The sequence below is a fragment of the Colletotrichum spaethianum genome (assembly GCF_022836535.1).
Source record: "Colletotrichum spaethianum MAFF 239500 DNA, contig08, whole genome shotgun sequence".
NCBI lineage: Eukaryota > Fungi > Ascomycota > Sordariomycetes > Glomerellales > Glomerellaceae > Colletotrichum > Colletotrichum spaethianum.
This window is the reverse complement of record NW_026054778.1, coordinates 1,184,979-1,209,829: the sequence shown is the minus strand read 5'-3', so window position 1 is coordinate 1,209,829 and position 24,851 is coordinate 1,184,979. Positions and strand designations below refer to the sequence as shown.

The 24,851-nt window shown below is 55.0% G+C and overlaps 10 protein-coding genes across 10 annotated transcripts; 5 read left to right on the top strand and 5 right to left on the bottom strand.

The window, feature by feature from the left end:
* Positions 1–140: 140 nt before the first annotated feature.
* ColSpa_04169 (tissue alpha-L-fucosidase) lies at positions 141–1,045 on the bottom strand (the record flags this gene model as incomplete). Its single annotated transcript, XM_049270381.1, has 2 exons — positions 141–263; positions 323–1,045. 2 exons carry the CDS (start codon positions 1,043–1,045, stop codon positions 141–143), a joined length of 846 nt encoding a protein of 281 aa, XP_049126338.1.
* Positions 1,046–1,548: 503 nt separating this feature from the next.
* ColSpa_04168 (uncharacterized protein) lies at positions 1,549–2,268 on the bottom strand (the record flags this gene model as incomplete). Its single annotated transcript, XM_049270380.1, has 1 exon — positions 1,549–2,268. One exon carries the CDS (start codon positions 2,266–2,268, stop codon positions 1,549–1,551), a length of 720 nt encoding a protein of 239 aa, XP_049126337.1.
* A 1,682-nt stretch (positions 2,269–3,950) lies between these two features.
* Positions 3,951–5,260, top strand: ColSpa_04167 (serine/threonine-protein kinase ATG1; the record flags this gene model as incomplete). The annotated part of the gene is made up of 3 exons (XM_049270379.1): positions 3,951–4,046; positions 4,142–5,083; positions 5,144–5,260. 3 exons carry the CDS (start codon positions 3,951–3,953, stop codon positions 5,258–5,260), a joined length of 1,155 nt encoding a protein of 384 aa, XP_049126336.1.
* A 2,324-nt stretch (positions 5,261–7,584) lies between these two features.
* Positions 7,585–9,242, top strand: ColSpa_04166 (putative glutamate carboxypeptidase; the record flags this gene model as incomplete). The annotated part of the gene is made up of 5 exons (XM_049270378.1): positions 7,585–7,633; positions 7,686–7,873; positions 7,931–8,041; positions 8,092–8,362; positions 8,449–9,242. 5 exons carry the CDS (start codon positions 7,585–7,587, stop codon positions 9,240–9,242), a joined length of 1,413 nt encoding a protein of 470 aa, XP_049126335.1.
* Positions 9,243–9,759: 517 nt separating this feature from the next.
* Positions 9,760–10,457, bottom strand: ColSpa_04165 (60S ribosome subunit biogenesis protein NIP7; the record flags this gene model as incomplete). Its single annotated transcript, XM_049270377.1, has 3 exons — positions 9,760–10,008; positions 10,078–10,166; positions 10,232–10,457. 3 exons carry the CDS (start codon positions 10,455–10,457, stop codon positions 9,760–9,762), a joined length of 564 nt encoding a protein of 187 aa, XP_049126334.1.
* Positions 10,458–10,860: 403 nt separating this feature from the next.
* ColSpa_04164 (nucleolar complex-associated protein 3) lies at positions 10,861–12,960 on the top strand (the record flags this gene model as incomplete). Its single annotated transcript, XM_049270376.1, has 1 exon — positions 10,861–12,960. One exon carries the CDS (start codon positions 10,861–10,863, stop codon positions 12,958–12,960), a length of 2,100 nt encoding a protein of 699 aa, XP_049126333.1.
* Positions 12,961–13,660: 700 nt separating this feature from the next.
* Positions 13,661–15,204, bottom strand: ColSpa_04163 (uncharacterized protein; the record flags this gene model as incomplete). The annotated part of the gene is made up of 2 exons (XM_049270375.1): positions 13,661–14,967; positions 15,015–15,204. The coding sequence occupies 2 exons, from the start codon at positions 15,202–15,204 to the stop codon at positions 13,661–13,663; spliced, it is 1,497 nt and encodes a 498-aa protein (XP_049126332.1).
* A 1,253-nt stretch (positions 15,205–16,457) lies between these two features.
* On the bottom strand, positions 16,458–17,105 carry ColSpa_04162 (uncharacterized protein; the record flags this gene model as incomplete). Its single annotated transcript, XM_049270374.1, has 1 exon — positions 16,458–17,105. The coding sequence occupies one exon, from the start codon at positions 17,103–17,105 to the stop codon at positions 16,458–16,460; it is 648 nt and encodes a 215-aa protein (XP_049126331.1).
* Positions 17,106–20,353: 3,248 nt separating this feature from the next.
* ColSpa_04161 (uncharacterized protein) lies at positions 20,354–23,951 on the top strand (the record flags this gene model as incomplete). The annotated part of the gene is made up of 3 exons (XM_049270373.1): positions 20,354–20,939; positions 20,995–21,085; positions 21,215–23,951. 3 exons carry the CDS (start codon positions 20,354–20,356, stop codon positions 23,949–23,951), a joined length of 3,414 nt encoding a protein of 1,137 aa, XP_049126330.1.
* A 58-nt stretch (positions 23,952–24,009) lies between these two features.
* On the top strand, positions 24,010–24,824 carry ColSpa_04160 (uncharacterized protein; the record flags this gene model as incomplete). The annotated part of the gene is made up of 3 exons (XM_049270372.1): positions 24,010–24,328; positions 24,377–24,684; positions 24,732–24,824. 3 exons carry the CDS (start codon positions 24,010–24,012, stop codon positions 24,822–24,824), a joined length of 720 nt encoding a protein of 239 aa, XP_049126329.1.
* Between the last annotated feature and the right edge of the window lie 27 nt (positions 24,825–24,851).

Sequence of the window (24,851 nt, the reverse complement as noted above, 5' to 3'; positions counted from 1 at the left end):
GTATCGCGGTACCCTCACCATGCCGTAAACTTTTCCCTCGTGCCAGAAACGCCTGAATCTACATGCCCTGTCCTGAACGCCGGTTTCCCATAAAGAGGCGAAACCTATGAAGCAACAATTGAGAAAGGAGGGGAGGCGTTTCATTGCTTGAGGGAAACACTCTGTACCGTCTGCTCGACCGTCGGCAGCAGGTTGTAGAGCAGGTTCGGGTCCCGCAAGGCGATGGTGATATCATCCGGCAGCCGGCCCTCCATGAACAACGACTGTACAAGCTCCTCGTCAGCAATTTCATCCATATACCAGGAATTTTTTCAAAACTCACCCGCTTGACGCTGTCAAAGCTGTCCTCCTTGGCCGTGTACTCCCGGATGACCTCGTCCGTCTCAAAGTCAACGTACACCCTCGTGTCCCGGATGCGCACGATCACGTTGTCGAGGCGCATGAACAGTCGGCACAGCAGCAGCATGCGCTTCTCGTGGACGCGGACCTTGACGCTGACGATGGAGATGCCGTTGTCGTCGAGCTCACTCTCGAAGAGCACCACGTCGTCGAAGAAGAGGATCGGGTCACGGCGCTTCAGAAGCTCGAGTGGGATCTGCCGCGTCGTCGTCCCCTCCAGCTTCTGTCCTTGGGCTTCAGGCTCCTGCAGCGTGCCGCGGTACTCGGTCGAGTAGGACCAATCGTACGGCTTGACGACCTCCTTGATCCCCGCGCTCGTCTTCTCTCTGCTAGAGGACCAGTCCCGGGCGTAGGCGACTTTCAGCATCTTCTTGTCTGTCTTGTCGACGGCGTCGAGTGCGTCGTAGGCGTTGAAGGAGATGGACCAGCCGGTAGGCACATGGGAGACGGAGACGAGGTTGTCGCCGAAGATCATCTCGGGGACCGGGATGCCGAGGGAGGCTGTCATCTCGTCGATGGGGCCGGCCTTGGAGATGGGGAGCTTGCGGGAAGCAATACGGAAGTTACGCTGGGTGTGAGTTGTCGTGGCCGCGGCGAGGGCGGAGGGGGTCGGGAAGGGCTCGTTGGGGGAGGTTATGTGGTTCATCTTGGGCGATGGTTGTCGCGGTGTTGGTTTTTGAGAGGCTTGAAAGATTTAATAGAAAGCCGGAAGGTTGCGCTGCAAGGTGAAGTGGTAGGGATCGTGGGATGGTAGTCCGGAGGTGTTGGTGTTGAGGGAAGGTTTTGGTGCTGGTGCAGCTCGGATCGGAGGTAGGCAGTTGAGTTGGAGCTCTGGTCGGGGGAGAGCACCCAGGTGGTGATGGTGGGGGTTTGGCGGGGAATACAAGTGTCTCGGGACTAGAATCCCTGCTTGTTTCGGTGAGGGGAGGGGCCCAACGTCACTTTGAGATCTCCACCGAGCACACCAGCACGCCTAAATATTCCAACTTGTCACTCTTTCCGCGCTCATGTATGGACTCTGCGAACTTCTTAATAAATTTGCGGCCGAGTCAGTTCTGGGCTTCTTCATACGGCCCAGCTTACGACCGCATGGGGACATCATGTCCCTGGGCTTGATTGCCCTATAGTTTGCCCGTACTCGACAATGGTTCATGAGAGCCACTCGATCGACTGATCCGCCCGTCCTTGATCTAGATCTAGATCATCTGGTTCTTCTCCAGCTTCCTCTTCGCTTGTCTCTTGAGAAAACAGACACAAGTCTTCGTACGGGAGACGCGGAAGGAAGAAATACAGCTTGTCAAAAAGCTGATGCTGTTCTTCGGTCCCGTACTCTTTTAATATGTTGCTGACAGCTAGGAAGGCACCATTTACTAGAAACCATCGATGCTCTTGCTCCTCGTCATCTCTTCTGATACGAGCCTCAATGTACTTGCGCATGGCCGTGTCGGCACCCTGGACCGCCGACTTGAGCGGGTTGAAGCCATGCTTGTTGAGGTCCTGCCTTACGGCGTAGAACATCTCAAGGATGGCAATACCATAGTCCCAACGACACACTAGCAACCCAATGAGGCTACCCACGCTCGTGCAGTAAAGCGCCTCAAGGTCACGTTCCTTGAGGAGTTCGAAATGCCACAGCAGCACGTCCGCTGCAACGTTGCCCCACATCCTCTCGAGCGGTGCGTTCTCGTGCCTCATGCCCTTGTGGTGCCAGAAGAGGTGCCACGCAAATCGCCAGCCCAGGTAACGGACGTACGGAGGCTTCAAGTCAGCCATTGACCTTGTCGCGTACTCCAGTCTGTCCTGCCAGCCAGGATGTGTGGAATATCCCTCCGCTGGCGGGTATCGGAGCTTCAACCACGCCTTGTCCATTTCGAATACACCTGGAAGCGACTTGAAGTTTTTCCACGTCTGGATGTACCTGGGAGTTCGCATGGCAAGGCACCTGCCGTCATTGTAGCCAGGACACAGCTGGGGAGATATCCGTATCGTGGTCCCCCCGGTTTCTCTCCGCAGAATAGTCTAAAGCTTGGAACAGGTACTGGGTATAGGTCTTTGGTCTCGCTCATCCTGCGGAGCCATTCGTAGGGCACGGGTGCTTCTATGCGTCTATCGCATCTGTCGCATCTCACGTGCATTTCGATATGATCCCCTGAGATCTTTGCATTTTCTCTCAGAAGTTCCAACGGCGATAGGTGACGTCTAGGGACGGGCGGCGCGGTCGGTTGGTCAAATCCCATCTTGTGCTCAATAATCGAATCGGACAGTGTTGTGAACTCCAGGATCCGTGATTGAGTGTTAGGAGAAGATTCAATAGTCAGAGTCAATAGTCGTCAAAGATTGTTTGTTACAGTCCCTCTTCGTGGCTTCGAGGTCTTGTTTACCGCGAGAGGGGTTGGGTATGCGAGTATGGTGATACGTTTCTGTGCCAGGTTACCGGAGATATATCTCAGCAACTTAGTCAACGCTTTTCCTTTCAACAACAAAACGTTCGATTCGGAAATGACGCTTTGAAAGACCAGTCCGACACGCGAGAACTGGAACCAAGTAGTTGGTGCAAGGAGAGTGCGTTGTCTCGCGGGAGCAACGTGAATGTTAGACAAGCTGGCTCAGAGCGATTTGTCGTCTTTCTGCCACAACGTTTCATGCAGTATGGTGGTCCTATATTGGACAAATCCAAGTCAAAGCAAAATTTTGGGCAGACGGACTTTGTTTCTCGCGACGCATCGGAGAAAGGGAGGCATGGCTGTCAATCGTTCTCGATTCAAGCCGCATCTCATAACGTACTTGGAGCAACGGACAGCAACGGTGGAGCTGGGCCTTTGCAATGAGATGAGGCTCTGTTGTTTTCTAGGTGGTTGAGAATGGATAAGCTACCAACGCCCTATAATGGTCGGTAGAACGCTCTTCGGGCTCCAAGTGGCAGAATGCTCATTAGTCATGGACCTAATTGGTCTAGCCCCTACATACAACCATGGATACGATACGCAGTCGTAGAACAGGAGGCTGGTCGACGACAGGGTCGACTCGAGTGCATCCGCATCGGGATGTTGCAGCCTTGACCGCTCATTGTCCAAAAACCACCGGGGCTGGTTCATCTTGACTTTTGGACAGGCGCCTGACTTGAAACGGGGCTGGAAATTATCGAGCCCATCGAGGAACTGCCGCTTAGATCCTTGATGAACAAGGAAATGTTCACGTCAGGCCAAGCTGACAGCGGCTAAGACGAGGTGGTCGTTCCAAGCCCGGGAGCAAGCACCAGCTGGAGTGGGAAGTGGGGGGGAGCAGTATTACACAGTACCTAGGTGCTGTACCTGAAAACAGCGGGGCGGGTCGCTGCCCTGCTGTTGCAGTTTGCCCGTTCCCCTGGCAACCATGCTCACCCCCATTGTTTAGCTTCCACAGCGGCTCGTACATCGTAACCCGAAACCTTTCTTAATAAACCTGACAGCCAACTCCAGGTTTCCTTACACCCAGAAACCTCCCCGTGCACTCTTTTCTAACCAGCAGGGAACACTCGACTTAGTTGCACACCTTCTCCAACACACGGCACAATGGCTACTCGGACGTTGGAGTCGCGTTTTGAGCGCATGTCTGTAAATGACGAGAATGAGCCTGTCGAAACCGGCAAGCTCTACTCCAAGACCCAGGTTCGTGCCTCTCGTCGGCGTACTTGCATCACCCGACGACGCCCTCGCTGACACAAGGCGTACAGTCCTTGGTGAAGACATCACAGCTCTCACAGAGCTCGAGCAGACCAAACCTCGTCAAGGTCGCACTCCAGTCCCAGAGCACCAACGCCGTCGCCTCGGTAACGCTGCCCTCGCAGTCCGCACAACGACATGCGAAAAACCCTGCGTCGCCCACGAGAAAGCCCCTGCCATCGACTTCGTCGAGGACGTCCGATGAGGTCACCGAGATCGAACGCAAGTCGACCATTTCCATCATCGTCGAGCCCTCGACGCCCAAGGTCTTCCACCTGGGCATGTTTGAGATCGGCCGGCCCTTGGGTAAGGGAAAGTTCGGCCGCGTGTACCTCGCCAGGGAGCGCACGAGCGGGTTCATCTGCGCTCTCAAGGTCCTGCACAAGAACGAGCTCCAACAGGGCCGCGTCGAGAAGCAGGTCCGCCGCGAGATTGAGATCCAGAGCAACCTGCGCCACCCCAACATTCTCCAGCTGTACGGGCACTTCCACGACAGCAAGCGCGTCTTCCTCATCCTCGAGTTTGCCGGCAAGGGCGAGCTGTACAAGCACCTCCGCAAGGAGAGCCGCTTCCCCGAGTGGAAGTCGGCGCAGTACATTGCGCAGATGGCCTCAGCCCTGCGCTACCTGCACCGCAAGCACGTCATCCACAGGGACATCAAGCCTGAGAACATCCTCATGGGTATCCACGGAGAAATCAAGATCTCGGACTTCGGCTGGAGCGTCCACGCCCCTAACAACCGCCGCAACACAATGTGCGGTACTCTTGACTACCTGCCACCCGAAATGATCAAGCCCGGTAGCTCCGACAACTACTATAATGAAAAGGTCGACCTATGGAGTTTAGGTGTCCTCACATACGAATTCCTTGTCGGCGAGGCACCCTTTGAGGACACGCCCGTGATGACGCAAAGGAGGATTGCTCGGGCTGACATGACTGTGCCGTCGTTTGTCAGTCCCGAGGCCAAGGACCTGATCAAGAAGGTGAGTCAACACAACGCACGCCGCTTTTTTTCTAGACTGCATACTGACGCCGCTCACCAGTTGCTCGTTCTCGACCCCGAGAAGAGAATACCCCTGGAACAGGTCCAAACCCACCCGTGGATCGTCAAGCACTGCGTAAAGGGCGAGAGAGCCGCCAACCGCGAGAAGAGCTCCTAATTAATGACCCTTATGATTCATGCATCACATACCATCAAGGCATAACGGTCCTTGTAGGATTAACGGCGTTTCTTCTTTGCGGGATTCAGGCGGGCTCTGATCTACGGCTTGGGGTTTTGGGGGGGTGCGGTTTCCAATTGCATGTACGGGAGTTGGGTTTTCTAATGTCCGTGGTGTTTGAAGTATTCAGAGAGAAAAACCAGAGTAGCATAGCCATTCATCGTCAAGCATTGATATTGGGTCTTTTTTGCTTCTGTGAGAAGAAATATAGTACATCCAGTTTTAGGGGGGTATTGTACACACGCACACGCTGATCTCCCGAGCCTATCCATCACTATCGTCCCGTCCTGCCCGCCGTCCCATCATCTGTAGACCTCGTCAAAGGGCCGCGTGTCGCTGAAGCACGAGTCCCAGACCTGGTTCACTACCTTGGTCGCCTGCACGTCGTCCTTGCACCTCGGCCGGTTGAGGACGGATTGTATGGCGCGCTTCCGCACGCAGTCCTGGAACTGCTGCGACAGGCTCCAGTTGCCTCTTGTGAAGGCCTCTCTCGTCCACCTGCACTCGCCACTGAGCATCGATGCTCGGATCTGTTGTCGCAAGTCAGCTTTTCATTATTCCCCCGTTCTCAAGAAACCTGACGGAACCTACTTCTGTACACGCCGCATGCTTCAGATCCAAATCCCCCATCCAGTCCACGTTCCACCGCAGATGATCCCACGCATGCACCATCTCATGCGACAGCGTGTCCTCGAGGTGCTTGCGGTCCCTCACTTCGTTGGCGCAGATCAGGATCCCGTGGGCGGGGCTGAAGCCGCCAGACTGGCGGTGCACCTCGCCGTCCTCGGTGAGCCGGGCAGGACACCGCCTGCAGAGGATGTTGGACGAGTCGAGATTGCCGTTGAGAGCGGTGATCTTGTCGTTGAGGAAGCGCACGGTCGGGGAGAAGGCGAGGAGCCAGTCGCGGTGCTCCTCGCAGCGCTTGCAGTCGCGCTCCTCGTTGGCGCGGTAGCGGGCCTCACGGTAGTGGAACTGGCCCTCGGGGTCATGCGGCCGGTGAGGACGTTGAAGTAGTTCATCCACCACTTGGTCTGCGGGTCGAAGCCGGTGCGGGCGGGATCGTTGCGGAGTTCGCGCGGCGGCTGTTGCTGCGTGGAGGGTGCTGCCGCCGTCGCTGGGGATGCGGTCGTCGAGGGGGCCTCGGCGGACGCTGCGGGCGTCGGCTTATCGTCGAGAATTGTCATTTTGGGCGACTACCTGGATGGCACGATGGATGTTGTCGCTGGGTATTGGCGATTGATAACGTTGGTGATAGCCAGGATGGAGGTTGTGAATGGGAGATGGATGGGAGATCGGGAAATTTTGGCCGCTATCGATAAGGCCTGTGGTGCTGGGCGAGCTAATGTTCATCCTGGAGCGCCAGTTCAGTGGGCCGTTCACCAGTGGCCAGCTAGCTCATCACTCTCATTGTGTTAGGCAAACTAGATAAGAACGTACTGTTTATGGTATGATAATTCAATGACCGTGTTTTGATTTCGGCAATGGTTTGTAGGAAAGGCCGCGGTACTAGGATAGATCCGCTACCTTGAAGATTGAAGGCAGTGGCTCTCACTGTACGACTTCAGTTTTACGGATCGAACACACCCCTGGAGTTAGCCCATATGCGATCTACAGAGGCACGCCCTTCCTGAGTAAGTCGACTTAATGACACGCTGGTTGTCGAATCTTCCGACCTTGGCTGCATACAGCATGCGCAAAAGGAAGACCAGCAGGGATGGAATCAACATGGAGAAGCGCCCATCGAAAGACATCAGTGTAGATTCCCGACATGGACCACCTCTGCCCCGGATTTTAGGAAAGACACCCGCCCAATCACAGGCTCCTACCAGCTTCACTCCCGGGTTCCCTCTGTCACACCGGACGATCCCGATGTCGGGCCATCCGGCAGGGTTTTTTCCACCGATCCAGTCATCCATCCAGCGCTGCGCCAAACCAAGCCCGACGACAAAGGGCGCAAAACCACTGACCAGGGGCCTTGAGCATTACCACCCTCTTCGTCCCAGCGTCCCACATTTAGTCGACAACTGGCTGGTTTTGAGTTCTGGCAATGGCGGAAGAGAGTGGTCCAACGTGTAAGAGGATCCAATATTTTTCTCCCCAAGTATTGCCCTACGTAATGTGTCAGATGCCGCTGTTGGGCGTCTTTTTGACCTTTCATTCTTTAAGCATTTATACTGTTGCTCGCTGCGATCTTTGGGACTGGCGAAAGGCACAGGTTAAAAAGACAGACTCTGTGACTAACTTGGGTACCCTCGACTGCAGATATGAAGCACCGTGAGGGCAGGAAACCTCTGACGGTGGTGCTAAAGCTGGGTGAGTCGTTCAATACCGGTTTCGCGATGATTCATACTAACTTGTTCTACAGGTACCAGCTCCATTGTTGATGAAAAGACCCATCAGCCCCTCCTATCTATTCTCAGTCTGATTGTCGAGACGGCGGTGAAGTTGAGGAAAGATGGCCATAGGGTGGTCATTGTCTCATCCGGCGCCATTGGCGTCGGTCTTCTTCGCATGGAAATGGACAGACGGCCGAAGCACTTGTCAACGCTACAGGTTGGTCCGAATCTGCAATCCCAACTCTACAAGAGACGTGACTGAGTAGAATCGCAGGCGTTAGCAGCCATCGGCCAGTGCAGACTCATCAGTCTGTGGGACGATTTGTTCAGTCACTTTAGACAACCCGTCGCCCAGATTCTGCTCACTCGAAACGACATAGCAGATGTAAGCCACACTGATAAACAACATGATGGGACTGTCTGACACAACTATAGCGAACACGATACCTCAATGCTCAAAACACGTTCAACGAGCTCCTCGACATGGGTGTCATCCCCATCGTTAACGAGAACGATACCCTGGCGGTGTCAGAAATCAAGTTTGGCGACAATGACACCCTCTCCGCCATCGCCGCCGGCATGGTCCACGCCGACATGCTTTTCCTCATGACCGACGTGGATTGTCTCTACGACAAGAACCCCAGAACCCACCCTGACGCCCAAGCCATTGAGGTAGTCGAGGACATATCCAGCATTCAAGCGGATGGTAAGCCGAGACAAACGCATCCCCCTATTCCAGGGAGAATCTCATGTAAACGCACTGAAGCTGACATGCCCAAACAGTCTCAACAGCCGGCTCCGCCCTCGGCACCGGCGGCATGATGACCAAGATCGTCGCCGCGAGGCTAGCAACCTCCGCAGGCGTGACGACCGTCATTACCCGCTCCTCCAACCCGGGCAACATTGTCAAGATAGTGCGCTATGTCCAGGCCCAGCAAAAGTCCTCCCCGCGCTTAGATGCCACCACAATCCAAGACGGCGAAGACCACGACACCGACCACGAGCACAACGACCATACCGAAGACCCCCTGTCCCAGTCCACCGCCTCCCTACGCCTCGACCAGTCCGTTGAGAAGCCCCCTTTGCATACCCGCTTCCTCCCCTCCTCGGAGCCGATCCGCGACCGCCACTTTTGGCTCATCCACGGCCTCAAGCCCCACGGCACGCTGTACATCGACGCCGGCGCCCACAGTGCCCTGCTCCGCAAGGCCGGGCTGCTCCCGGCCGGTGTGCTCGACGTCGAGGGCAACTTTGCGCAGCAGGAGGCCGTCCGCCTCGTCGTCGTGGACCGGCTGCACTGTTCGAGCGCGAACCAGAGCGGCAAGCTGTGGGGCGGCACGCCAGTCGAGGTCGGCCGCGCGCTGGTCAACTACGCCGCGCCCGAGATCATGCGCATCAAGGGCCACCAGAGCTCGGACATCGGAGGGCTGCTGGGGTACGCCGATAGCGAGTACGTGGCGGAGAGGCAGCACATTCGCATCTTTAGCCGCGAGAGCCGGCCGGTGACGCCGAGCATCGAGAAGGCCAAGGAGCAGATTGTCGAGGAGGTGATTTCAGGGATCACCGGGTATGAGCAGAAGACGTAAGGCTGGAGAGGGAGAATGACGAGGAGGGGGTCTGCATGTGTGATGAATCAAAAGCAATCTTTTCAGAATTTGAGGTGCAATTTATACAGGGGCATTAGATGTCCATGTCAGATCGGCTGACATTGGCAAGAACTATACAAGAGCTCTCCCAAACTAGGGTACGAATAAGGAACCGTCACTGTCACTTGCGCCTCAATCATCAGGGATGCAAAAGTTATGCGTAAATCTTTCAGATGGTTGCATATTAATAGTCGGGGGGCAGCGCAAGGCCACCGGCAGTACCAGCATAGTCCCCCAGCTAAAATTGACCGAAAGAACAAGACTGCTGATGACCAACAAGAAACGCCGTCAAAATGCCCCGCCGTGTCTTCTGACTCTCTTTTTTGGGTGAAACCGAAAACGCCATTCCAAAGATGTACAACACAAAATACCCAAGAAGCCAAAGGGGTGGGGCAGCATCCCGGCCTCCTCCTTCTATCATCCTCCCCTTCCCTTTATGTAAAAAAGCAAAACCCGTTTAACCGGCAAAGAGGGTATCTTCGTCACGCAGGTACTCGCCGCAGTCGGATTGTCTGAAGCACACGACACCCGTAGGGTCGAGACGGCGCGCCTCGGCCGTCGAGCGGGCGGTGACGCCGAAGCCGAGGGGCTTGTCGTCCATGGAGAAGACGATAACTCCCTGGTGCTCCGGGCAGTCTTCGGACCAGCGGCCGACGTGGGCCTTGACGATGTTGCCGCCGTACAGGAAGGGCATCTCTCCGTTGGGCTGTTGAGGGGGGTTGCAATTAGCATAACCGTCCTGGGGGTAGACTAGTTTCAGACGGGTTCAACTCACCTTGACCCAGATCTTGTATCTTGCGTGCTCGCTGAGGATAGGAAGGGCGGTGACGTGCAGACGGAACTTGCCAGTCTTTGTGAACTTGCCTACATCGTACAGGTTAGAGACACGGCTTCCAATGCTGTGGGAGACCATGCGCGCGAGGACGTACCCAGGCAGATGCCGATGCTGAGGAGCTTCTCGCGGGCAATGCTGGTCGCAAGGTTGGCGACGGAGAGGCGGACGTAGTAGACGCGGTCGCGGATCATGCGGAAGACGTAGCGATCCGGCTCGGGGCCGTTGTCGAGCGGGGCGATGAGGTTCTTCAGCGAGCTGCCCATGTAGCTGGCCAGCTTGTTGAAGAGGGTCTCGGTCTCCTTTTCGGTAAGGGGACGCATGATGGGCTGCTGTATTCTTTTCCTTGGATCGCTATTGGTATGTTGAGAAACAGGGCGGCTTTCTTGGGAAAAGTTGCAAGCGCTATCGTACCGAGAGTGGGATGCTGAAGTGCATCGCGATGCGAAAAGGTTGGAGTAGCGGCAGAAACCCAAAAAATTTCGGGCGGTCTGAGGGGCGTACAGGGGTTTCATTGGTTGAACTTTAATAACTCCACTAAAAAGTTCTCGACGGTCCCTCTTTCTGCTGTTGGTCTCGCAGGGTCCCGTTCAATCCACCCGTGCATCGAGAAATCTTCCACTCGGCGAGGAAGAGAAGAGCATTGAGGGCCAGCGAAACAGGACAACACCGATCGCCCACCACACTCCGATTCGATTGACTACATATCCCATAATATCGTCCAAGATGTCATCTAGAGCTACCAAACGCCGCAGGCTCACGCCTCCCCCCGAAGACGAGCACGATGCTGCCGGCAAGGGCTCCAAGAAGATCCAAAAATCCTTCTTCAAGAGCGCCGCCGGCTGGAACCTGGAGCAGGACTACGAGAACCGCCCGCGCAAGGGAAAGAAGGAAAAGAAGGACAGCAACCGGCTGCCCATCAAGACGGCCGATGGCCGCCTCGAGCAGTACCAGTCCCTCGAGGGCGACAACAGAGACGACGATGCTGCCTCGGTCGAGAGCGACGGCGAATGGCTCGAGGGCCGCGAGGATGAGGACGCCACCGCTGAGGCAGCCGCCGAACGGCTGCGCCAGGACCGCAGGAAAGAGGAGGAGGAATCGAACCTGCCAGAGCCCGTCCAGATCCACCAGGCCAAGGAGGAGCTCGCCAAGATCGCGATGGCACTGAACGAAGACCCAGAGGAGAACGTTGGCGCCTTCAAGGCCCTCGCGAAGATCGGCCAGTCGCGCATCCCGGCCATCCAGAAGCTCACGCTGGCCACCCAGCTCGCCGTCTACAAGGACGTCATCCCGGGCTACCGCATCCGCCCCGTCGCCGAGGACGCCCCCGTCGAGAAGCTCTCCAAGGAGGTACGCAAACTGCGTGCCTTTGAGCAGGCTCTTGTGTCCGGATACCAGGGGTACGTCAAGGAGCTGGCCAAGTGGGCAAAGGCCGACATTCCTGCCACCCGCAAGACAGGGCAGAGCATCTCGAGCGTCGCCATCGCCTGCGCTTGCACGCTCGTCAACGCGGTGCCGCATTTCAACTTCCGTAGCGACCTCCTCAAGATCCTCGTCAGCAAGCTCTCAAAACGTAAGGTTGACGCCGACTACGTAAAATGCCGCCGCTCCCTCGAGACGCTCTTCATCGAAGACGAGGAGGGCCGCCCCTCGATGGAGGCTGTGTCGCTGCTGTCCAAGATGATGAAGGCCCGCGGCTTCGCCGTTGACGAGAGTGTGCCGAACCTGTTCCTCCACCTGCGCTTGCTCTCCGAATTCGCCGGCAAGGCATCACAGGACCGCGTCGACCGGGAGCGCGACCCGGGCGCTCCGCCGCCGCAATCCCGCAAGAGCTTCAAGAAGGAGTTCCGCACCAAGAAGGAGCGCAAGATGCTCAAGGAGCAGAAGGCCATCGAGAAGGACATGCAGCAGGCTGACGCCCTCGTCAGCCACGAGGAGCGCGAGCGTATGCAGTCCGAGACGCTCAAGCTCGTGTTTGCATCCTACTTCCGCATCCTGAAGATGCGCGTGCCGCATCTTATGGGCGCTGTCCTTGAGGGACTGGCCAAGTACGCCCACCTCATCAACCAAGACTTCTTCGGCGATCTGCTGGAGGCTCTCAAGGATCTCATCCGCCACGCTCAAGAAGACGCGGAGGGGAACTCTGACGACGCCGACGATGAAGAAAACCACGGAGCAGACGGCGACGACGAGGACGACGATGGTCCGTCCCGCAACACGACCCGCGAGGCCCTCCTCTGCACCGTGACGGCCTTCGCCCTCCTCGCGGGCCAGGACGCGCACAACTCCCGCGCCCAGCTGCATCTCGACCTCTCCCACTTCGTCACCCACCTCTTCACCTCGCTCCCCTCGCTCTCCATGAACCCGGACCTCGAGCTGACCTCCAAATCCCTCCATATCCGGCCCTCGGCGGCCGCCGCGACGCGCGACAACCGCGTCAACCTCCAGACCACCACCGTCTTGCTCCTGCGCTGCCTGACGGCCGTGCTCCTGCCCGCCTACCAGATCCGCTCCGTCCCGCCCCTGCGGCTGGCGGCTTTCTCCAAGCAGCTCATGTCGGCGGCCCTGCACATGCCCGACAAGTCGGCGCAGGCGGTACTGGCGCTGATGCAGGACGTCTCGCACACGCACGGCAAGAAGATTGCGGCGCTGTGGCGCACCGAGGAGAGGAAGGGCGACGGCACCTACAACGCGCTGAGCGAGAGCGTCGAGGGAAGCAACCCGTTCGCGACGACAGTGTGGGAGGGCGAGCTGCTGCGGAGGCATTTCTCGCCCAAGGTGCGGGAGGGTGTCAAGTTATTAGAAAAGGAGATTAGTAGCTCGTAAAGAGTAATTGAAAGCATACAAGGAGTTGGGGGGAAATGAAAACTGGCGATCTTGTCCACAACATAACAACCATGGTGTCTTGCATCTTGAAGAGCACGTTGTGATATCGCGAGGTTGTTCAGGGGCGTTTTGTCCGCAAGTTCCCGGCCCTTGGCGCATTGATGTTGGTAAACCAGGCCACAAGTTTCTACGCATCTCCTTGATTGACTGACCACCTAAAGTTCTATCGGGTGGTTGCTCTACCTTTTCTGAGCAAGACATATTTGGCAGCTGCATAGGTGCCTCTAAAGGCTGAGAGTGATGCCGCATCAGCCCATTGTCTGCTGAGTCAAAAACAAACTTTCATCCTCCATCCTTCGTCCTCTAACCACCTTTCGCCTCTCCGGCCCGTTCATGATATCTGAACGCCAACCCTGAAAAGGCATCATTTCAGAAGGCAGTCTCTATTTGGTAGCTACTTGAGATCGTGCTGCTACAGGGTATCGTTAGAGAGCCGGCAAAGGGAGACACATTGTGGTGTCGTAATCCGAACACAGTCTTTTAGGATATCGTCGCGAGTTTTCGCTTTACCGAGTCGTAGGACGACGTTTTCAGAAATATCGCCACAATGAAAATGGCGAACCAGCGTCTAGTCGTTGACGAAACGGCTCGAAAGACTGACACAGCCGAATCACGTCTGCCTATTTACTAAGAAAAGACTTCAAGCAGCCCAAATAGAAGACATAAGACCTCTGCCTCCGTCAGACTGTTGCTGGGACCGGGCCTGATGCTGCTGAGAGAGGGGACGGGTTGCGTGGTGCGATTCCTCCCAGCGGGTTACACTGAGGCCATCGTTCTTGTCGTTCACCGTAGCCGGGTTCGCACCGAAGTATAGCGGATACGTTGCCTGGGTTTTTAACAGAACGGGGCAATCAGGCAAAGGATGGTCTTGGAGAATGACATTGACTGCAAACTTGTTGCGAGCTGTAGCGGACATGCCGGAGATGTCAACATCGCCGTCTGCATCCGTATTGTACTTAGAAGCTGCCAGGCCAATAACGGGGTGGCTTCTCTTGGGGCAGTGGCAATCGAGATCGTTTATCAGGATCGTACTGTTAGCCTTGGCCTTCTCGACCATCTGATCTTGAATCTGTGATGCGGCATCAATGGCGTTGTCTGGTTTCGGGGTAGCCCCAGACTGGGCACGAAGATGAACGCCTTTGACTTCATCTTTGTGAGCATTGAACAGCTGCGGATCCGGGAGCTCCAATCCTGCGTCAAGCTGCTGTAAAGCCCATAACATGGTGCCAACCTTTGGTTGCTGGCGGAGGGGGAGGTTGCCGCCGACTATGTTGGGGATCTTCTGGGTCTCGTCTCTGATGTGGTCCGTCTCAAGGAGCTGGGAGGCCTGTCTATTGTATGTAGCGGTGGGGTCATCGACTGACTGCTCCTGGAGCATAGTAGAAGCTCTGGTACTCAAGTCGGTGTCGGCGATAGCATACGGATTCTTGCTTCCGTTCTGAGTGTGGGCATTTGTTAGCTCCTCGCTGGCCCACATGCTCATGCCAAGGCCGTTCAACTTCGACGTCGAAGTAGTCTTCTTCGCGAAGGGACTATCCGAAGCCTTTGGCTGACCCCCCGAAGTTTTGTTAATTGAAGATGCGTGACTCTCAGGCTGAGCCATCACACGAACCGGCTCTGTGAGAGTTTGACTTTGGGAAACCGCATTAGACTGGATGGCAGTAGCGGCGCCCCGAGTTGAAGCCGATGCGGAAGAACCTCCGAGGCCAACAGTTGCATTGGAAATGGGTGATGAACTGGCTGAAGGAGGCTGAGACTGGCTGTTGTGCGTGAGCCAGCTTGAAAGCTTGGGATCGATTGGAGTTGGGGTAGTAGTCTCGTTAGTTGTATTGTGATCTGTCTTCTGACCACTAAGCCAGCCAGCAAGGGCTGGGTTGATCTGAGTAGGGGCCCTGTTAACGTTTCCCACAGCGAGCACCGGGCGAGAAGTCGTCGAAATGGGACGGCCTGACAGGATCAGCAGAGAGCAATATATATCTTGGAAGATGACTTACCTGTTGGGCTATGAGGAAACACGGATCGAGGGGTGTCCATAACCCGTCCTAAACCAACACCGCGGGTACCACGTCCGCCTCTCGCTCCTCTGCTGCCGCCTCGAGCACCGTCGCCACGTCGGGAATTGCTTCCAGACTTGAACTCCAGTGCCAGAAGTCTAGCCGCTTCCATCTGCGCATCTTTGTCCATGTTGAAGACCTGGATTGGAAGGACGGCGGTTGTGTCTCGTGTGCCTGGATTAGTCCGCTATTTTCCACACCGAATGAGTTAGCTCCGAATATTATAGGATGATCTAGGAGAGTCAAGTTTCTCAATACTTGAAGAACTGATCACTTGGGGTGGTATGTGGGAGATTTGAGGTGATGGGCAGTAGTGATGATGCAAAGAAGGAACAAACAATGCTTGAGACACATGGGGAAGCAGGAAGTATTGAGCTGGCAGATTGCGCAGCAGAGGACGCAACTTACGACTTTCTCAATCTCTGATGAAAACTCTAGAAAGAGCTGTGGAAGGACGTCAAGAATTCTAGAAGAATTGCCTCAGATGCTTGGAGGAAGTGTGGAAACTGTGAAAGAGTTCGTTCTCTGGTGGTCTTGAAGAGAGAAGAAGTGATGGTTGAAGAAAAGATGGATTAAAAAGAAGAACATGCTACAGGAGGAAACTCGAGTGAAAGAAAATCGAGTAAATATAGAGGAAAGCAACTGGGAAAGCACCGAGACAAGTGTAAGCAAATGGTCAAATCTAAGCCGGCTTGAGTAGCAGAGCCGGCTTGTTCCCCGGGTAACTGATACGGTGATCAAGTAACCAGGAAGGAGCATCCGCAATGGTTTGCCTAATGCGAGATTTTGGAAGAGGGTCGAAGGATGGCAGGAAAGAGCAAAGTAACACCGTCCATGTTCCTTCCTACGGGATTGTCTGTAACAGCTTGATGCGCTTAACAAGTAGGCTATTAGCGACAAGTGCGAGCGGGCATGCGGGTGTGAAGGGGAAGACAAGTTATTGTAGGGTTTGGAGATGTGAGAATGAGCTCATTTGAACCGGAAAACAGGGGGTTGTCAAGTGGAAGGATGTGATAAAAATGTCGTGTTGACGTGTTGTGACAATTACCAGCATGACGTAGAACTGCTCGGAGAGCCTCTCGTCAACATTGCGTGTTAGGTAATTGGTACACTCAAGACAAGGGATTTGTGTAACAGGCACACAAGGCAAAGAGGAAAGGATGCAACAAGTCGGCGATGGCTACAAAGAAGGACCAGCCATAGAGCCCTCTACGTTAATCTGAATCAGATAGCAGGTAAATGGACACCTTCCTCACGCGGTGCTTCTCACAAACCTATAGCTTGGGGGTATATGACATTCTTCTATCCTCTGCAAGGGATTGAAGCCAGCCCAGAAGTTGTCGCCTATCTTGCCCCGACGAACAGCGATGACGATGGTCAAAATCAAGTCTTGCCGCTCTTCTTCGCCGGCACCATCTTCTCGTCTATCTTCAATTGCGTAGGACGATACACGGCTTCCTTGGCCTCCTCGAGCCAAGCCACTCTGACGGGCGAAACGTGCTGCTGGACGTATTCAACCAGAGCCCTGGACATGGGAGCATCAACCCGGATACCAACCGATGAGACCCTTGGGATACCGAGACAAGCGCTGAGTTTCTCGGCGCATGGCTTCGAGTAGCCCACAAGCCGAGTTGTAGGGGTAGATGGTGAGCCTTTGGAGGCAACGGCAACCATTTGGGGGAGTTGACAATTGAAGGCGGACGACTGCCCCGAGCGAGCGACAAAGATAATAGAGTACGGAGTAGGTGAGCTCGCCGTAGTGTTGTCGCTGGAGATCTCCCCCGAGCTTTGCTGTCCTGTTGCAAGCTTTTCTAGGTTGCGAGTGATGCTCATCAGACCAACGTCAACGAAGGAGGCAAGCTCCGGCATAGGTGGGCGTCCGCTCTTGGCCGGTTCCTTTGATACTATGCCCTCTTCTTTTCTCTTCCTCTTGGCTGCTCGCTTGCCTTCTGAGGGCTTGATATGCCTCTGGCGGTGTTGGCCTAGGGGAGACAAAAGACTGGGTTTCTTGTTAGCAAGCTCAGAGGTCATCGCGAGAAAGCGACCTTGTCGAAAGGAAGTGGAACGGGAAAGTTCAAGACATACCTGCAGAGTAGTTCTAATATCGCGTCTTGATCTTCAGGAGCTATCTCTGGCCTGTCGTCCGTTAGCACGAGCGAGCACGAAGACACGGTTAGGTCGAAACGTCATACCATTGTGTTGCTGAAAAAGGCGTGTCGACCGAATACACCAGCTTCTTCCGTAGTTGTGCGGTCATGATGTGGGCAGTCTGAAAGTTAAAAGATAGAAACACAAGGAATGCCTGTGTGCTCTTCAAGCGGCAAGCCAAGCAGGTGACCTGATTGGTTTCAAAGCCTATCCAGCAAGAGACTAGTCGTAATGGGTGTTGATGTTGCAGAGCCTATAGCGAACTCTTGGTCGTCCTTGCGAGCAGGTGCCAACTTTACTGATCCATAAGAATGGCTGCCGAAGATGTCAAAGTTGGAGTTGGTTAGGTAATTGCAGTCCTGGGTACAACGCTGGCATGTGTGAGTCCTGGACGAAATAAAGACAAAAGTAAAATTCATCAGTCAGAAATTACGGATTGGGCCAATTGGTCTTAGCGGCCGGCAACCCGATAAGCGAGGTGGACGGGTGGCACTAGCGCCACATGAGAGACTATCGGAGAAAAACGAGACGAACAGACATGAAGCTTGAGGTCAACACCGGATTTCCACAACATGATGAGGATGCAAAAGAGTAGATGGTTTCACGAGACGAGGTGATATTTCCAATGGAACGTCATTGATCACCAAACAACCTTCCCGAGGTTCTATGTGTCCGCTTGACGTCAGCTCGGGGCAGACACAAACACATGAGCGTTGAGGTTGTTGAGGTACGCAGCAGGGACAAGGGCCACAGAGGATACCGGCCCCGCATGAGCTCTACGTAGTAAGGCTCTCCGGGGGGCACGGACAGCTACGGGATGAGAGCCGGGTCGAGCAAGGGGCGCCGAGAGGCCGAGTGCTACGTTGAGTATCGACGGAAGGGACGCTGTTGGTGGGGGTATCATCTTGCATTAAGTAGCTCCGAAGTGTCATTTGGACAACTACATAGTACAGATCAAAGACCTTCCAAATCCCGAGAATGAGAGAGGTAAAAAACGAGAGTTCGAGGGGCTGCTACCGGCCTTTGACACTACCACGTAGGTTGCACAAGGCACTCGGAGTGGGCAGGAAGAGGACGGGGTCGGACAGGCGTCCCTAATGGCAGGGGACATCGCGTATTCCCTTTCTGGATTGCTGCCTACTCGCATTACCCGGGGCCGTGTCCCATTCGGAAAGTCCAAGGTACTATTGCGCCCTCACCAAACGCTAGCAATATGCGACACCGTTGACTTCCGGGTTGCTTTGCTGTCTAGTGGCATGCCAGATTGGCACAAGTCGTAGCTGGAAATCCCCGAGCCACGGTTTTTACTTTGGGTTGGCCCTGGTCACGAAAACCAAGACCAAGTCCAAGAGGTGTTTTGCGGCCCGTATCTAGCATCCCCCTCGTTGGCCAACCACGGCCTCGAGCGCAAGCACACCACCACCTTGAAGGGACAAGCCACCCCAGCATACTTGCCAGATTCTTTGGCACCTAGGCAGCGGTGCAAGACAGCTGCTTGTCATCTGCCCGTTTCTTCCCCAGAGTGCGAACCAGAGCCGCGCATCTCACCAAAGAAAACCGGCATCCCTACGGAGAAGGAAACCAAACACGTCTCTTTCTTTCTTTGTGCACATCAAGCAAGAATCCAAGGGCCGACAGCTCCTTGTCGCAGGCCGTTTGTGCAGCCTGCTCCATTCAGTCTCTGCAAGCACCTTATCTGACCACTTAGCTTCTACAAGTCCGTCGACCGTCCCGGCATTACCTCATCAGCAAAGCTGGGCGCCCTGTAGCGAGAACAACACCAACGGGTCGAAGGAGCGATTGAGGAACGAATCGAGAAAACTGACGTAATTCAGACTCATACAGGGCTACCGGTCTTCCATTTCTTTTTTTTGGCGTCGTGTGAATGCGACGCGCCTTCCTTCTTCAACCTCTCACTTTACCTGCAGGTACCTTGCCTGCCTCGATTTGCTCTGTCGCCCAGGCCCCCGTCCCCACCTTCGGTGCCTTCCCGACTGTGTTCACCCTCTTGAGCCACACCACATCGAACTTCGCACGGCACCGTCACCCCGCACCCATCAGCTCAAGCGCGCCTTGTCGTCCACAAGCTTCTGGCAGCATCAACCACTTGCCAACGGAAGCTGTCCCCGAGTCGGAGTGTCAGAAAGGTGTAGTAACCCTTTTCTCTCTTGAGGGATGGAATGGCGTGCTTTCATTAAGAAGAAATACCCCAGCAGTAATCTGACCTTTCTTCCAGACCTTTTTTTTTTATCTTCTTTTATGGACAGCCATTTGCGCGCCCGGGCCTTTCCACCTTAGCAACGCGCTGATAAGCTAAGGTAAGGTAAGCTCAGAGCTCCCTCGCCCATCTCTACCTCCCGCCATTACCACCACCAAGAAAAGGTACATCTCGTACCTGAGCCTTGCACCTGCGCACGCACACCAAACCAAGCATCCAGAGGTACTCATTCCCGTCTTTCCGTCCCCTCAAGGTATTACCTCATCATCCCTCTCCCCATCAGCCCGTCTCCAAAACAGACGAGCATCCATCCGCCCCCTCCCCCTCCGAACTACAGCTCCCAGCTCTAGTGGATTCACGTCGTTCACGTCTGCGCCCGCACTGCACCGCGTCTCCTACCAGCACCGAAAAGACCGACGTGCGACCCCTGCTTCCCCCAAAAAAGCCCACCTTCGACACGCCTTTCCTCTGCTTCGTTGGACCTCAGCCTGCACCTCGCTATCGTCACCGTTACCTCGACATCCTAGCGCCGACCTCTGAATCTTTTTTCTGCCCTCCCTTCTTCTTCTTCTTCGAGGGACGGAGCTGCTGTGAAGCCTTGTCGCCCGTTAAAAATTCACATCATCGCTGCCTACACGTACTTCCTCATCGGCTTCGATCATCACTACAGGCCAAAAGAAAAAAAAAAACCACATGCTAATTTTGGCCAGCTGCTGCCGAGTCGTCTCTCGCGCCCGAGTGACGTCTCTGGAGCTCCAGGACCCGCGTTGCAACACCTCATTGCACCAGCCAGATGGACCAGCCTACAGGATCCTCGGAAGCAGAACGCGCGGTCTCCTCAGAGCCCAGCTCAACGAGACCGAACCCTTTTACTGAAGGCGACGATTCTTCTAGGAAACGGCGCCGAACCTCGATGTCTGGAGGCTCCCGGAGCCTCTCTGTCGAGACCACAAAGTCGGATCGCGACACTTCAAGCTCCTCCAACGCACAACACGCCGACGACGCTGCCACACAAGACTCTGCCATGAAGATAGACACTGGTCCTTCCACCCCGCAGACGCCAGAGCCCCAGTCGACTGCACAAGAGCCCCCGACCGAGCCTTCCTCTAGTCGGGTCACGATAAACCTGCGCAACACCGCCCAGCCCGACCCCCTCTCCTCATCCCCTGTTTCCCCGACGCCGCAGACGTTGCCGGACCGGCCGACCGAACCTTCAGATGGTGTTAAGAAGAGTGTGGAAGACTTGGAGGAAGTCGACATGGCGCAAGCTCCCATCGAGATCACGGACACCCCGCCTTCTTCCTCTTCAAGCCCACAGAGCCCCGAGGTGGAAGTAGTTGCCATACCCGACGACGACCAGGATGCCCCGTTCGACGAGGAGGTCAGCATTATCCGCGAGGATGCCGCATCCTTCGATCCAACCCCCGAATTCCCATACCATGATGCCCACGAGTCGCTGCCAGAGACGGTTAGCAAGCTGGTCAACTACCTCTCTTCTCGTAAGTCTGAACTTGATCACTAGGAGCAATGTAGCGAGGTCTTAACTAGATACAGAAGCACCACCAGAGGAGGCTGTGCTGGAGTCTCTGCGTTCCTGGACAGTCCAATACACGAAATACGTCGGCATCGTCGGAACGAGAGCCGCGTATGAGTCTCAAGTGGCTTATCATACATTCTGGCATATGTTCCCAGAAATTGCTTGGGTACTGTGTAATAGAAAGTGAGTATATAGCTCATTCCCTAAAACTCCCATCTACTTACGCTGCACTCCCAGACAACCGGTCTCGCCGGAAAGCCGGCAGATCGTCGCCGACTTCTTCATCGCATACTCCAGAATGGCGGCTCACTTTGTTGAGTTCGATCTTCTGACTGCTCAGGCATTCCATACATCTCCAGACGACGAGCGCCGACAACCAGAGTTTCTTCTTTACCGGTTTCTACAACCACTAACATCCTTCGCAAGGAGAGAACACAACCGGATTCAGAACGGTCAAATGCATGAAGAAGAGATGCTTAGTACGGAGATGATGAACACGTTTCAGTCGGGAATTGGCAGCATCAAGGGATTGATCAAGCTCGTCCAAATGCACGTTAGCAACGCGCCGAGGTACCAGCATCTGATGGATGTGCTTTCACCCATCTGCAACGTTGCGGCCCTCATTCTGCAAAAGACCATTCAAGGCGTTCACCCTGATGCTTCTCCTCAGAGCCTGGAAATTGCAAAAGGTCGCTTGGCGGATGGTCATCTGCTTTACAACCTGGCTTCGAATGCATTGCACAGGACGATTGAAAACAAGGTGACCCAGCTCTCGAACGAAATGACACAGAGTCTTGTCACTTCCTTGTCGGACATCCTTAAAATCTCTTTGGGTGGTGATCATAGGCTGGCTGCAGAGCGGCTCAAAGCACATCGGCAAGCGCACCCCGACCTGCCGCATCGGTTTACGCCGGAGGCCATCTCATCGGAATGGCGATTGGGCGTGTTCGGGAAACTGATTACGTCAAGCCAAATGCAACTGCGTGTAATGGCGGCTTCTACTATGTGTCATGATCTGGTCACCTGCTGGAAAAGATACAATGATAACGAGGACGAGGACTGCAAGCTCTTTTTGAACTACGTGGCTGAATACCTCCTTCGAACCAAGCTGGTCGACTACATCCTGGGACCAACTTGTCATCCCGAAATCACCGTCGAGAGCGGCAACATCGTGGGCTTCTTGGTGGTCACGCGCTTCTACCGCAGCGAGCAAACAGACTTGCTCTGGCAGACGATCACGACTACACAGGATCCGCGGGTGTCGGAAGCCTTGATTCGCATGACAACGAGTATCGTCAATCTGTTCTACAAAGAGGAGTTGCTCTACTTGTGCAAAAAGCTACAAACCTTACCAATCGACAACTTCACTCCACCCGTGCGAGGCCTTTGCGAAAACAGTCTCAGAGCGCTTCAGACTAAGATTCAGCTCGCGGGGGAGACGCAGAGTGTTTTACCATTGAGCATCTGCATCCGGCTTCTGCGCGAGTCTTCCATATACGTCTCGGACTCGGCTGTTGCTCACCCCGACGTTCACCATTTTGCTTTGAACAAGCTGAGAGAGCTCGTGAGAGACGGTATTGAGCCCGAAATCCGCAAGGAAATCTATCACGATTGCATCAAGGACATAGCCTCCAAAACACCCACGACGTTGGGCACCCTATCATGCCTTTCGGTGGCCTTGCGACCTGCCGTGGCTTCGGAGTTACGCGTGTTGACGACAGAACACAACCTGACTCTGTTACTAGTGGATGAGCTCGAACATGCGATCGAGCAAGGCAAACAAGCCGGCATCCGAAGGATCATTGGCGGAACCGTCAACCATCCTCGCAGAGACCTCATTGCCAACATCCTGGTTTACGAGCCCTCCACGATCACCTCCGACCTTGGACCACGCTTATGGGACATGCTTGTTGGTCATGGCGCCGCATGCCAGGACGATCGGGACGACGGCTGGAAAATTTTCAACGCCACCAGCCCAAAGACGGCTCATGGAAACCCGTTCCTTTCGGTTTGCTTCAGCGAGTATTTGCCTAGTCTTGCTCGTGACTGCCTCTGCGGAGGTGCTTTGGAGTTTGTCAGAAACGCGGTGCTCCCTCGCGTGAATGACATTAACGACATCATCTTGGATGACGGTGAAAGCCTTGCGCAGAGTGGGGTCGAGCAACTCTGGCGTATGATTCTTGATGCCGAAGATGCCACGATCGTGGCCAAGGATATGGCCCTCGTGGATGCCGCAATCCAGACGCTCGTGGGCGACATTTACATCGATAGTGAATCCATCTTGGCGTATCCGCATCACAGGGCTTGCCAAGTTCACTTGGGGCTTGTGGCTCGCTGCCTCAAGCAGATGGAAGACGCTGCAAACCGGCTGGAGGCTTTCAGCGACGGCACCCGGAGTGGTGACGATGAGCCCATGGTTATTGTGGCAACCGAGGAACAGACACTGGAACAGGAACGCATTTTCACACGATCCCTTGCTGTTCTCCGGCACTTTTTGAATGCGCACCAGGCCAAGGCTCATTTCTCTGCACCCGACCTCCGTGCTCTGACGCCTGGCTCGCCAAGCGTGGCCGAAGGTGAGCCTGCTGAGCTCAAGTTTCAGTCTTTTGATGGCAATATGCAGACGGATATCATGCCCCTCGAGGTTGGAAGACAGAACACCGCTGCATCGCTGCTGGCAAGCATCCGCCAAGCAACTGGCTTCGACAACTATCGAATATACTATCGCGGCCACCCCTTCGCCCCCAACGAAAGCGATGTATGTCGTTCTCTCGAAGAATTAAAAATCCACGACGGCCTGATCCTTGTCAAACGGGAAGAGACTGGGACAGCCATGGCATCTAGGATCAAGCCAGGCGCCTCCCTGTTGGAAATCGAAATCCTGGGTCACTTCGAGCAACTGTGGAACTACTTGAGTATGCAGGAGGCCATTGCCGCAGAGGTATGCATCTTGACACCCCGCATGAAGTGCTAGCGAGCTGACGCGGTCACAGATTCATTCATTCCTTACCAAATTACCCGCCGATACCCACATGCTAGCTGCCTTCGACTCATCAGGAACCTCGTACCAGCAGATCTTCCCTTCTGGACAGCCTTTCAAGTCGCTGTATGCGCTCTACGCTATGACGGAGTATATCGGTACAGCTGGTCGACGGCTGAAGGAGTCGGAGTCGTCCATATCCGATGCAGGCGATAGCAAGATTAGGGCGTACCTCGAAGCGCTGGCTCGGGTGAGGACCTTGGTCGTGGCGGCGATCTCTGATCGTGAGATTCTCGACGGCTGTGGCTCAGAAGCTCTGAAGAACCGCTTAACGTTCAACTTGATGAACGTTTATGGACTGACTTTTCGAGGTAAGATTTGCCAGCTTCTTGATTGTGAGCTTTCTGACACGATCACAGACCCTGATCTCGACGGAGTTGACGTTCTGCCCAACGCCGTGGCCATAGCACCTGCAGATCGCCTCGTTGAAATACTCTGGTCAGCGATCACGACACAAGGACACACTAGCCTCATTCCCCTGATTGCATCGACGTTCTCCGCAGTCCTTCGAAGTGCATCTGTCGACACTGCTTTCTGGGCTTCATTGAAAGATGTGCCGAGTCTTGAGGAGCTATTGGGAGTTTTGCTTCTGGATGAACCCTCCGAGGCGATCCGTGCAAATGTCGCCAAACTTCTAGAGGAAAGGGTCATCTCTCCTGATGAGTATGTACATCTGACTGACAGCCGTTTGCCACTGTCTGACGTAACCAATAGGTCTACGTCGAACACCGTCTCATTCTGCGACTTCCTCTGGCCGATACTGCACCGGCTGATCCCGAGGGCGGCAATGTCTCCGAAGCAATGTAAACAAGTATTTGGGCTGTCCCTGGCGCT